The sequence below is a fragment of the Sinocyclocheilus grahami genome, unplaced genomic scaffold (genome assembly GCF_001515645.1).
Source record: "Sinocyclocheilus grahami isolate Dianchi unplaced genomic scaffold, SAMN03320097.WGS_v1.1 scaffold62.1, whole genome shotgun sequence".
NCBI lineage: Eukaryota > Metazoa > Chordata > Actinopteri > Cypriniformes > Cyprinidae > Sinocyclocheilus > Sinocyclocheilus grahami.
Window position 1 is genome coordinate 2,235,759 of NW_015505241.1, and position 13,604 is coordinate 2,249,362.

General features: G+C 36.7%; 1 protein-coding gene across 1 annotated transcript in view; it reads right to left on the bottom strand.

The window, feature by feature from the left end:
- The window catches only part of LOC107584743 (IQ motif and SEC7 domain-containing protein 3-like), a 176,959-nt gene that overhangs the window by 21,851 nt on the left and 141,504 nt on the right, over window positions 1-13,604 (bottom strand). Inside the window, exons 7-9 of the mRNA XM_016271460.1 lie at window positions 10,297-10,419; window positions 6,610-6,776; window positions 5,191-5,330 (exon numbers count right to left, since the gene is read on the bottom strand). Of these exons, the coding sequence (XP_016126946.1) occupies window positions 5,191-5,330; window positions 6,610-6,776; window positions 10,297-10,419 (430 nt within the window). The remainder of the gene's footprint in view (window positions 1-5,190; window positions 5,331-6,609; window positions 6,777-10,296; window positions 10,420-13,604) is intronic.

Here is a 13,604-nt window from a genome sequence, read left to right on the forward strand (position 1 = left end):
ACCAGAGAGTGTCAGCAACATCTTTATAAACTAAAAAAAAAGTAAGGGTACGATTACAAACAGAACTAGATTTCCACATGTTATTTGCGTCGGTTGAATTCTGCATGAACTGTGGCAGAAATCAAATTTGCTTCGACAATACAATAAAAAAGCCTACTGAAGTACAAAATTATGACATATAAGAAGTTTATTACAAACAGTTCAATACAGAAATCGCACTTGTGAGAACATAAGCCTGCAAAGTTAATTGAAAGTGTAAGGAGACTTTTACTATTACATTTACCGAAGAGTAAGCTGCAAGTTTCTTGAAACTGCAAAGGTTTCCTATTCAAAGACATTGGAGTTCATTAAGAAGAATGAATGGTATTATATTTCTATTTTAATCAGCTTTTGTTTTGGATAACTTTCAAATCCTGTCTTTCAAAGCTGTTTGCTTTTCAGTCCAAGGTGAATAAATATTACTACTGGCTATGCGAGAGTGAAACATTTTTGTAAGCCAGGTAGAGTTATGCTGGAGGTGAATGTGAAACGATTTCACTAAATCAAAGTCCTTGAAAGTTCTATGACTGCTATAGTTGCTAAGCACTAGAAAAATACTGCATTGCAGCAAATAGAGAACATCTTCAGTAGCAGAACCTTGAGGGATACTGACTAGCAACAGAAGACCTTTCATTCTTCATTGATTTGCTTATATAGTATAGAAATCTGTTTGCCAGAATTAAAAACATCTAGTAAAATGGTTTCAAATAAACATTTGTCATTGAGTGACTGATGAGCGATAGGGCCTCATTCATAATCGAGTTCTAATGAACAGTTTCTAGAGGACAAATTCCAGCTGATCACTCAAACTACACACACACAATGCATTTACTGCACCCATTTGTGGATTAAGGCATTGTCCTCTACCAGACATTATGAGAACAAAACAATAAAGCCATTCAAATACTTTTTAATGACAGCGGCAGGTGTTCTCATAAATCTGAGATAAAAAAATAGAGAGATAAATCTGAGCAGAGGGATGGCGTGATAATGGAGTATAAATGATCTATATTGAAATAACTTATTTTTTTTATCTAAAAATTGGTGAACACATAAGAAATAGGACAGAAAAATTTAAATAAATAAATAAAATAAATAATAATAATAATAATGACAAAATATGTGATAAGGACTATGTAGAGGAAGCTCCTTCTAATCTACACTATTGTTACGAATCAAGCCTCTGTGGCTCCATCCGATTGCCACCAGAGGGCACCGTCACCTGAATACTAATCCCTTCACAAACTTAATTTCCCAACATCCCGTGCCTGGAGTTGATTACCCACGCACCCTGTGGACTATTTAGGCAGTTCTCACTCACACCTCTTTGTAAAGTTTTGTTCTTGCCCTGGCTTACAATTCTGAGTGTTTCTTTCAGTGTACTGTTTTCTTGTGTATGAGTTTGGACTGTTTATCTTGTTATGATTCCTTGCTGCCTGCCTTTGTTTCAATGCTAAGTTTGACTGGATTACTGAATATCTTGGTCTCAGGAAGTCTCTAATTCCTTTTGGAGCTGAAGGAACGTTTCACCTCTGCCCCAATCTTGCATCATCCTGACCCTGAACGAGAATTTGTTCTAGAAATTGACGCATCAAGTACTGGTATCGGGGCAGTCCTCTCCCAGCGACATGGAACTCCACCCAAGTTATCTCCTTATGCTTACTTCTCCCAAAAACACAATCCAGCAGAGCAGAATTATGATGCGGGTAACCGTGAACTGCTGACCATGAAGGTAGCTTTTGAGGAGTGGCGCCATTGGCTGGAAAGAACAAAATACCCCTTTCCTGTACTTACAGACCATCGAAATCTGGAGTATCTACATTTTGACTTAACCCAAGGCAAACCCAGTGGACACTGTTCTTTTAATTTCTCAATTTCACTGTGACCTATCGACCCGGTTCCAAGAACAGCCAAGGCAGACGCTCTTTCCAGGGAGCACAACTTTTCCTTACACCCTCCTTCCAACGAGCCTATAATTTCACCAACCCTCGTTTTAGCACCAGTATAGTGGGACATAATAACAGATCTCTGATGTGCAGGGCACTGAACCTTCACCGCCAGACTGTCCCCAAAATCAAACCTATGTGCCGTCCTCTCTTCGTCAGAAAGTCATTCAGATATTCAGTCACCTAGCTCAGGGTGTCCTGGCATCAATGCCACAATTCAACTCCTCAACAACCAGTTATGGTGGCTCTCACTGCAATCTATCACAATCACCTTTATCCAGAACTGCTCCACCTGCCAGATGTCTAAATCTTCCCATCAAGTTCCTGCAGGCCTACTGCAGCCACTTCCCATTACACAGTGTCCCTGGTCTCACATACAGTAGCAATTGATTTTGTCATTGACCTCCCCAGCTCTCAGGGCCACACCACCATCCTCACTGCAATCGATCGCTTCTCCAAGGCATGCTGCTTTATACCGCTACCCAAGTAGCCCTCGCCCTTTGAAACTGCAGAAGAGCTTTGTAACTTTGTATTTCAATTCTATGAACTCCCTAAAGACATTGTATAAGACCGTGATCCGCAGTTCACTTCACGTTTGTGGTCAGCCTTTTTCCAAAAGCTAAATGTTAATATCAGCCTAACTTCTGGATATCACCCACTTGTTCTACAGTCAAGTAGAACATCTCAATCAAGAACTAACACATTTTCTTTAGAATCTACTGTCACAGAAATCAAACAGACTGAAGTTTCTATTTGCTTTGGGCAGAGCATGCACAGAACTCCATCCGTAAACCCTCCACCGGCCTTAATCCATTTCAATGTCTTCTCGGCGATCAACCCCCTCTACTTCCCTGGTCAGGAGAACCCACTGAAATTTCTGCAGTGAATGACTGGTTGCAACGAAGTGAGGACACTTGGAATGTGGCACATGTGCATTTACAGAGAGCCGTCAGATGTCAGAAGGAACAGGCAGACCACTCTCGCCGACCTCACCCCAGCTACCACCCAGGAAAGGACCATGGGTCCTTTCAAAACAGTCAGACAGATAACTCCAGTTTCATACTGTTTAGCTCTACTATCCCATTATTGTATCTCACCCACTTTTCATGTATTTTTGCTCAAGTCTGCAGGTGGTTTGAGAGCAGGGGAGAACCTAGAGGAGGCTGGTAACCAGGGACATCCACCCATCATCGTGGATGGCGAGGAGGCTTACCAGGTGCATGAAATCCTTGACTCCAGATACCGGGGCAGAACTCTGCAATATCTTGTAGACTGGGAGGAGTACAGTCCAGAGGAACAATCCTGGGTCAAATCAGAGGACATCCTGGACCCTTCGCTCACAGACAATTTTCATAGGACTCATCCGGATAAACTGGTCCCTCGCCCTCGTGGTAGACCCCAATGTCGTTTGCCTCCTCGCTTCAGGAGCCGCTCGCAGGGTGGGGGTTCTGTTATGAATCAAGCGTCTGTGGCTCCATCCAATTGCCACCAGAGGGCACCATCACCTGAGTACTAATCCCTTTACGAACATCATTTCCCATCATCCCGTGCCTGGTATTGATCACCCACGCACCTGTTGATTATCCGGTGTACTATTTAAGCAGGTCTCACTCACACCTCTTTGCAAAGTTTTGTTCTTGCCCTGGCTAACAATTCTGAGCATTTCTTTCCGTGAACTATTTTCCTGTGTATGAGCTTGGACTGTTTATCTTGTTACAATTCCTTGCTGCCTGCCTTCACTGCCTAGTTTGACTGAATTACTGCTGTTTTGTTTGCTGCCTGCCCTGACCCTTCGCCTCTTGTGACTACGAAGCATGTGTATATCTGTTGCCGGTGATCAACCTTGGCCTGTTTGTTCTATGAGACCCTTTTATAATTAAGCCGCAAATGGATCACAATTCAGTTGACTGGGGTTGTTACAACTAAAATTATCTACAGCCAATATAGGGACAATGCAATTTTAAATATGATATAATGTATAATTCAAACAGAAACATATTTTTTTCTGACACACAAACAATGTGAGTTTCTGAATGAATGAACAATTAAGGTGAAATCACTAAATATATACTGAAAAATTCCAGTAACTCAAAAACAGTGATAAACAGGAGCTACACTATTAATTAATTAATTAATTAATTACGTTGCTACTTTTGGTTATTTTTCTTTTGACAGTTACAAATGTGGAACACAAAAAAAGCAATATCACAGACTGAGAATCAAATTGCAAAGAGAAAATTAGTTATGGGTTCTGAGCAGGCTGATTTTACAGGATTTACCAATAGAAAAAAAATCATGAACACACACTCAATGCCATGCCAGTGAATTATGCTGAGTTTTACTTATTATGTAAAGTGCTTTAGGCACATTTATCAAACTTTAGCCATAAAGTGCTTATGGGCTACAAGACCAGCATTATTAGCTACAGCAGGTAAGGAGTCTACAAAAAAATAACTTATTATTTACTAATTTACTTGATGGACAAAACTGTGCAAGACATTAATTTTTTTTTTTTCAGATAATATATCTTGAATTTAATTTATTTTTCGTACCAAATAGGAAAATAATGTCTATAAATTTGTATTTTAAACATAAGTCTAACATATTTTAGAAGAAAAAAGTACAACAACTGCACTTAGGTCAAGGATATATCTTCTGAAATATAGAAAAATGCTCTAAAATCTTAATATATACTTTTACACCTCAAGTAAACTGAGCTTTTTACTGGCAAAAAAAGTACAAAAATAGTGATTCATTTTGCAGTGTGGGTGGGAAATGTAGCAGTAAGGGGTAAATCTGAGGTAAGATTATGAATGAAAAAAACTATGAGGTTGTTCAGTGCTGCTGTTCTTCTGTTGCAATAATGAGGAATGGCAGCAATGCTACAGGCGTGAGCCGCAATGAATCACCAACTGCCCAATGAATTATTATATTACGCCACTCCATGCATGCAGCGTTTAGAGATGGTAGAGGTGAAATAGCAGAACACCTATGTTATAAAGATACAGTATATTCATATTGAAATGGTCTCTATTTGGTATACTGAATGGGTATTACATAAATAAATTCAGTTATGACTGAGAAATAATTGCACAACTCTGACAGTTTAGCTTATTGTGACAGTTTAAGAGTCATGTAGAATATATTTGGATGCAGTATGACATGGATATTAGCTGTAAAGAAAACCTCAAAATGTTTAACTCACCGTTTTCATTCCCACAATGCTTTGCTCCACCTTTGAGACATAAGTGACATGGTCTTCATTCGATCGTAATTCCCTCAGTTGAATACGCTCATATATTCCCACTACCATATCCCGTGGAATATCTGCACCATCGTCAACCCCTAAATAAAAACACATCAGAAGTGTATATACATAATACATAAATGTCATATCAAACATTAAAATGATCACACAGTCCTATTGTATTACTTTCATATCCTCCATTGGTCAACAGCCTTTAACACACAATGTTACCTTTTTTTTAAACAGCTTTTGATTGATTTACACTAAGCCCAATTGTAGCCAAATATCACTAAACAAAATTTATTGCGTGAATTTTTCTTCATAGAAAGTGATTTATCTAACAACTAGGCTAGATCTGCATTACGAACATAATATGCAACAAAGCAGATCAAGTCTAATGAAATTTAGGGAGATTCGAGGATACAATAAAACATCAGAGGATGTTATGCAAAACCAGATGAGGAGATAGATGAATATGAAATATAAATGTTTTCCCTTACACTGTGGGAGAGGGTTGAATGGTACGGGGGATTGTGGGATTGACAGCAGAGTGAAGCCAGTGGTGAGAGTGTCAAAAAAATTTGAAAGATTTGGCTTTATGCAAATGAGAGACAAAATATGCAAAGCTAGAGCCAATTACTGTAAGGTGCAGGCAGCAAATGCAGTTTAGATTATATCAAAATATTGTAATATAGGTAACACTTTACAATAAGGTCCCATCAGTTAATGTTATTTAATGTGCATTAACCAACAATAAGAAATATATTAGTTCATTTTAAAGTAATGTGGTTATCCAATGATGTCAACAAATGGAACCATATTATAAAGTGTTACTGTTATATTGTTTGTTTTATGTTTCTTCGGATTTCTCCGGTCTCTGATCTTTTTTTACAGGGAAAAAGTTGACATTTTATGAGTTTAGAGACAAAAGTACAGCAATGCAGGGAGCCACAGTATACGTACAGAGAGTTTCTGTATCACAGAGTAATGAAAATGAAAGTTTACACTGTGAGATTAACAGTGTGCTGATGTCACTGGCTGTTTTCATTAAATGAATGTGCTTTAGGGTGCTTTCAATAGCATTATACTTTGATGCTTAATTAGGTTTCGCCCACTCACTCAAGTGAAATGATCCTGAATTTACTGAAGGAAAGGCAGCAAAGGGATAGTGTTAGTTTTGTTAATGCTTAAATGCTGCTTGAGAGCTGCTTTGTCATGACACTCGACAACAGCAAACCATGAGAAAAAAAAAAAAAGAAAAAAAAACTTGTGAAGAAAGTTCACTTCAGAAACTTTGTGTTTGGTTGTCCCTTGATAAATTTCAATAAATTCAGTCTCCCCTTAAGCACTTTCCTTTTCTATTTCTTCCTGTCTCACCTCTTAGGTTGCGGATGAAGTCTTCCAGCATCATCTTCCGGTCGGGTTTGATGTTGGGACTGTACATGTCCGTGTTGAGGAGGATGATGGCAAACGCAAGGATGAAGATTGTATCAGGATTGTGGAACTGCTGCACCACGTCTGGGTTACACATACAGTAACGCTGGCTGAGAAAAACAGGATGCAACAAAGAGACACACAACCAAAGAGAAACCTATGTTTATTTAGCACATTGTCATAAATGGAACCTTCTATTGCTTATCTTTCATAGACATTAATCATTTGTAAATGTGATGGTACTTGTTTAAAAACAGCTTATTAAAAGTGTTGTTTTCTATTCATTCATTCATGCATTTAAAAATGTCCCTACTACCTGATAGGTACTGCTGAAATAATAATAATAAAAAATCTAAATAAAAAATAATAAGGTCATAACAGTCCAAATGTTTTATTAAGATAATTGTCAATTAACTAATTGCAAATTATTTATAATTTATAGATGTGTTACCTTTAGTCTGTATCATCTATTATCTATCATCTCTCCTGTAATAACTTGTACAAGATGGCAAATATGTGGAATGTATTTAAAATGGTCAAATATAAAGTCATTACAGGATATACATTCATTGTTATTTGTCTTAAAATTGTTGAATTTTTACATTTTCTAAGGAAAATGCAAGTGGTGCCTGTCATGCATACTTGTTACCACAATGTTATAGGGTATTGTGGGAGGTTTTCAGGAACTGGTTGCTAAGATGTTGCTATATGGTTGTTCACTGGCTTAAGTCAAATGATGCCACTATTCTAGGACTGGCTCTGTCCTTTAATGTAAGTCAGAGGGGGATTTTTCTCTTTGTTTTATCGAATGCCATGTGAAAATCCCGAGTTAAATCACTTAGATAACACTTGCAAGTAATTTATTGCAGATTGTGTTTCGTGGGACTCTTAACCCATTGCTCTGCATTACAAGTACCAGCTGTACCAGGTGGGCTACTGAGCAAGTTTACTATGCTAGAAAAGTCATACATATCGAGATGGTTATGTAAAGCACACATTAAAATGTATTAATTTACAAATCATGCACTATGATAAAAATGTTTTGAGGTCATAACATAGTATTGTGCAATAAACCATGCAAAAATAAGTCTTTATTAATCAATAATATGCCCCGTAATCATAATTTCTGTTTTACTACCCCTAATGTTCATTTCAGCTGGATACTGCAGTGAATTATACTTATAAGTACATTTTTCTGTACATTTTACAAAAATGTATGAAGAAGCACTTTTTTTCCCCCAATGAGCTTATGTTGCATTTATGTCTGTAGGACAATGGTGCAAGATGAGTGGTTCACAGAAGTTTAGCGTTTCAAGTTTGTTGAAAACTATTAGCAATAGTAATAGTGATGCTTACTAAGCATCACTAGAGGTCGACCGATTGATCGGCCGGCCGATTAATCGGACGATTTTTGCCATTTTTAAATTAATCGGCATCGGCCGATTGTGCTGCAAATTAGGCCGATTTATAGGCAGGCGCATCTGCGGGCAACTAAGCATTGTTGCGGAACACCAGATAATCTCTCTCTGGATGCGTGAGAGACGGAGCAGCTCACACTCTGCAACTGCTTAGTGTCCAAACACAGCTTCAGCTAATGGCAGGGCAAAACAGACCATTTTGAAAGCGTAATTATGTTTTACTCTACTAGAATTGATGAAGGAAAGTTATCATATTCATAAGTGCAACAAGTCATTTGCATGTGAAAGTAGAAACATACAGTTCAGACGAAACATCTGGGCTGATTATAACGTGCACGTTAACTTTCCTCATGAAATGTGTGTGTAGGTCCGACAATAGCATCCACGATGTCATCGCTCGTGGCCAGTGCACTCTTAAGCAGTTATGAGCAGCAGGCTGTGTAATATGTGTGAAATCTTTTATTTTTGTTATCACTATGGCCATATGACTTATAGCAGTGTCCAGTGTTTCCCATACCAGTTTCCCATTCCCATACCAGTATAGCCGGGTAACGGCTATATCTCGGCTCTAACAGCGCCACCTGCTGGCAGAGAATGAATTTCCATTTGCAAGTCTGTGGGAAACACTGGTGTCTGTCAGCAAACACAAACAAAAAGCATGCTTCAGAACTGTTTTGAGAAGGTGCTTAAGTTTTGAGCTATGTATTATTACTCTGAATTAGGCTACTACTACTATTACTATCTTGTACCCTGCAATAATCATTTACTCAAAACTCACTTTTATGAGATGAAGGGGGAAAAAAAAGGAAAATCAGTCAAACATATATCGGGCCAAAAAAATCGGCATCATATATCGGCCATCGGCTGCCCTGATTTTTTAATATCGGCATCGGCCAGTGAAAAATCCATATCGGTCGACCTCTAAGCATCACCACTAATGATGAATGGCTTTTATTCATTAAGATATTATTATTTATGAATGTTATATTTCCCATCCATTTACCCCTTCTCTCACTCTTTTTTTTTAGGTTTGGGAAATATCAAAGGCAATGCAGGAGAGACAGCCGGGAACAGGCTGGATTGTGTTATGCAACCACAGTTATTTATAAACCAGTGTCTCGCACACACACAACAGCATAAGGATCATCAGCAGTCTTGTTATTTCTATTGCTGAAAACAAAAGCACATTTGGCTATCACCCTAGAAACGCACATAGCTGCAACTGCATTAAGATTCAGAATAGGAATAAGAGCCTCTGCTGCATATGAATGGAAAGTATTTGTTTTAGCAAGATGATTATTTGGATTATCAGACCATTGTCAAGTAAACCCACACTAGCATTTGTGCTATAGGAGAAATATTCTACACTTGCACAGGTCAAAGTGATATCACCTAAACATTGTATAATGTAAACTAAAACAACAACAACAACAACAAAAAAGATATTTAAAATAGTTTTCATACATTGAAATAAATAATATATAAATATTATATTAAATTTTTTTTTTGTTTTATTTAAAATTACATTTTAATCAAATCTAAAGGTTAAATTGAATTACTAATATTGCTAAAAACTAAAATCAAAATAAATTAAATATACATAGAAACTCAAATGAAAACAAATAATAGAAATTAACAGAATATAATTTCATATGTATGCATACAATATATGAAAATATAAAAATAAAAGATCAAACAAAACATTTTGGAAGAAAAAAAATAGTAAAGAATTCTAACGAGTCTTTAAATAAAACAATTTAAAAATAATATTCTATGTGCATTTATGAGATAAAATATAAATTAAGTGTAACAGTTTATTTCCTTTAATTTATCATCACTTTTTTTTTTGCCTTCACTAGTGCATTTAAAATGTTCCTGCAGTGTAACAAACAATAAAAGTACAAATATTTAGTTTCTCAGTTTATATGAGAAACGTTTAAAGTTTATTATGTTACACTGCATATAAATTTCCCAAAAATGTTTCATGTCAACTACCCAACTGCTTTTCAAATTAAACCTTCAATGTAATACAGCGCTGTAGAATGCGATTGATTTATGGAAAGCATTCAGCTTGCCTTTTAATCCTTCAGTGCAGGGATGAAAAAGTTCAAAAGCACAGGTATCCCATCAGCCCCGGCTCTTATCTTCCCCTCACATATGAAGGTGGCTGGATCATTTATATGTGTGTGTGTAGCAATGTCTGGAGTCTCACCTGAATGCCTCTATCAGTCTCTCCACTTTTTGCGCTTCGCCTTGCACACGGATATGAGCCTGAAACTTCCTCAGAGCCTCATCCAACTCCATCCCCGAGAAATCCATCTCATCCACCACACAGCTATCAAAAAGAAGGAACAGGCAGAAAATGAGTGAGGGAAAAAAAAGTGTGTAAGAAAAACAAGGTATTAAGCAGACACGTAAGATGAAAGCTCACATGGCCCCCAGACTGGGGCCAGCTCTACGGTCAGTGGTTATTTGAGGTTTAGCGCAGACTTCTGTGAAACTGTAGGGGGAGGTCCTTTGATGAAATGCTGGAATGTCACATACTTTATAATAATTTAATTGGACTATTTTTTTAAATATAATAATTAAAAAAAAATAATTCCTTGATAATTTTGTTAAAACTGTCCCAGTTGTAAAATACCGTTCAAATTTTGGGGTAAGTCATTTTATACTTTTATCCATCAAGGATGTGTTAAATAGATCAAGAGTGACAGTAAAAACATTTATATCATAACAAAAGATTTCTGTGAAATAATGTTGCTTTTTGACATTTCTATGCATCACGTTTCCACAAAAACACTGTGCAGCACAACTCTTGTCAACATTGATAATGATAAGAACCATTATTAATAATTGAGATCCAATAAGAGCATATCAGCCAAATCAGCATATTTGAATGATTTCTGAAGGATCATGTGGCACTGAAGACTGGAGTAATGGCTGCTGAAAAATCAGTGTTGCATCACAATAATTTATTACATTTTAAAATATATTAAATAGAAAACAGTTGAATTGTAGTAATACAGGTGCAACTCAATAAATTAGAATGTCGTGGAAAAGTTCATTTATTTCAGTAATTCAACTCAAATTGTGAAACTCGTGTATTAAATAAATTCAATGCGCATAGACTGAAATAGTTTAAGTCTTTGGTTCTTTTAATTGTGATGATTTTGGCTCACATTTAACAAAAACCCACCAATTCACTATCTCAATCCATTTTGTTTTTTGAAAACCAACGTCACTGCACCCGTTTACCTAGAAATTTTGGAGCACTTCATGCTTCTTTCTGCTGACCAGCTTTTTGAAGATGCTGATTTAATTTTCCAGCAGGATTTGGCACCTGCCCACACTGCCAAAAGCACCAAAAGTTGGTTAAATGACCATGGTGTTGGTGTGCTTGACTGGCCAGCAAACTCACCAGACCTGAACTCTATGGGGTATTGTCAAGAGGAAAATTAGAATCAAGAGACCAAAAAATGCAGATGAGCTGAAGGCCACTGTCAAAGAAACCTGGGCTTCCATACCACCTCAGCAGTGCCACAAACTGATCACCTCCATGCCACGCCGAATTGAGGCAGTAATTAAAGCAAAAGGAGCCCCTACCAAGTATTGAGTACATGTACAGTAGATGAACATACTTTCCAGAAGGCCAACAATTCACTAAAAAAAAATGTTTTATTGGTCTTACGAAGTATTCTAATTTGTTGAGATAGTGAATTGGTGGATTTTTGTTAAATGTGAGCCAAAATCAGCACAATTAAAAGAACCAAAGACTTAAACTACTTCAGTCTGTGTGCACTGAATTTATTTAATACACGAGTTTCACAATTTGAGTTGAATTACTGAAATAAATGAACTTTTCCAGGACATTCTAATTTATTGAGATGCACCTGTATTTCACAATATTACTGTTTTTACTGTAATTCTGATTACTAAAATGCAGCCTTGGTGAGACTTCTTACAAAAAAAATTTTTTAAATCTTATTTATTGACATATTAGTTAAAACGTCCCAGTAACCTCACTCTCAGAATTAGAATTTGTAAATTCTTTAAAATGAGTCAGTTAAAAAAAGGTAAGCATGCATGCTTTCAAAATCAGTTGCTGGATTCGACAAAATTCTTTGTCAGAATTCAGAGAATTTTGTCATAGCTATCCAATACTTATAATATCTAATTCTTATAATATCTAATGGAGCACTGATCAAAAAGACAGCAAATAGCTTCCTCAAATTCATTTGCAGGATGGAAGGCTCTGCATTAATTAAAATTCATGTTTGATTTCACTCTGCTTCAGCAAAAAGTACAATATGCAACTATTTTTTTGTATGTCAATAGCCAAAAGCATGGATTTTATTAGTGATGTTAGTGACTATTTTATTAGTGACGCATGAAATCTTTAAGGTTTATTTCAAATGAATGCACTAAACTGCTTTTAAAAGGAATAATTCATACAAAATGTATGCAATTTATTTCAGTGCCATTGCTTCAGCCTTCAGTGTCACATTATCCTTCAGAAATCCTTCTAATAAGCTGATTTGGTAATATTGGTAATATATGCATATATTTTTAATATCTTCCTGACCCCAAACTTTTGAACAGTAGTGTAGATTTCTGTCAGCATGAGATTAATAACCACTTTTGCAAAATTACTTTCACAAAAATAACTGGAAATTTAGCACATGAGTTAGTCTGGACGACTTTTATGTAACTTTTGTGGTGCTTCTTCGATATTGGTATTATTTCTTTATCATGTAGGTTTGAAATTGCATAAATGATGGCAGAATTTTATTTTTTTGGGGTATGAACTATTCCCTTAATGGAAAACAAAGTTCACGGCCTGAAAAGTCCAACTGTAGCTTCACTCCACAAGACAAATTCAGAACCATGTAAATGTTTATTTGTTCAAATTTAAGTGGTCTGTATGAAGGCAATAAATAATTGATAATTATTTTTACTTCCACCAATTTTTGCATGTTTGTTATACTAAGCTGCCAGCTGGAAAGAACATTATTTTGTGTATTTGGTGTAATTAAATGTGTTTATGCGGTTTAAAGTAAAAAAACATTATTTTCCACATACTGTACATTATTGTTTCTCCTCTATGCCCCGCCTTTTTGAAACAAAGCTCATCGGTCTAAAAAGTGAGGTGTGCTGTGATTGGCCAGCTATCCAGTGTGTTGTGATTGGCCGAATACCTCAAGCGTGTGACGGAAATGTTACGCCCCTCACCATACTGTTGATGCCGTGTCCGGCCGGAGCGACGAGACAAAAACATTAAAACCCATCACAAACGAGGCATTTGTTGCATCCAGTGGGGACATAATTACTGATTATAATGACTTATACTGTCTTTTTACGCGTTGCATCGCACCACGTAAACATAAAACCCTGTCTGCATTTGTAATCGGAGAAATGACAAACAACAAGTGCTACTCTACACTGCCCAAAACTCACGTTTGAATCATTAGTGGCAAATCCTTTAAATGAAAACGTACTTACAGACTGTGAGTCAGAACAGCC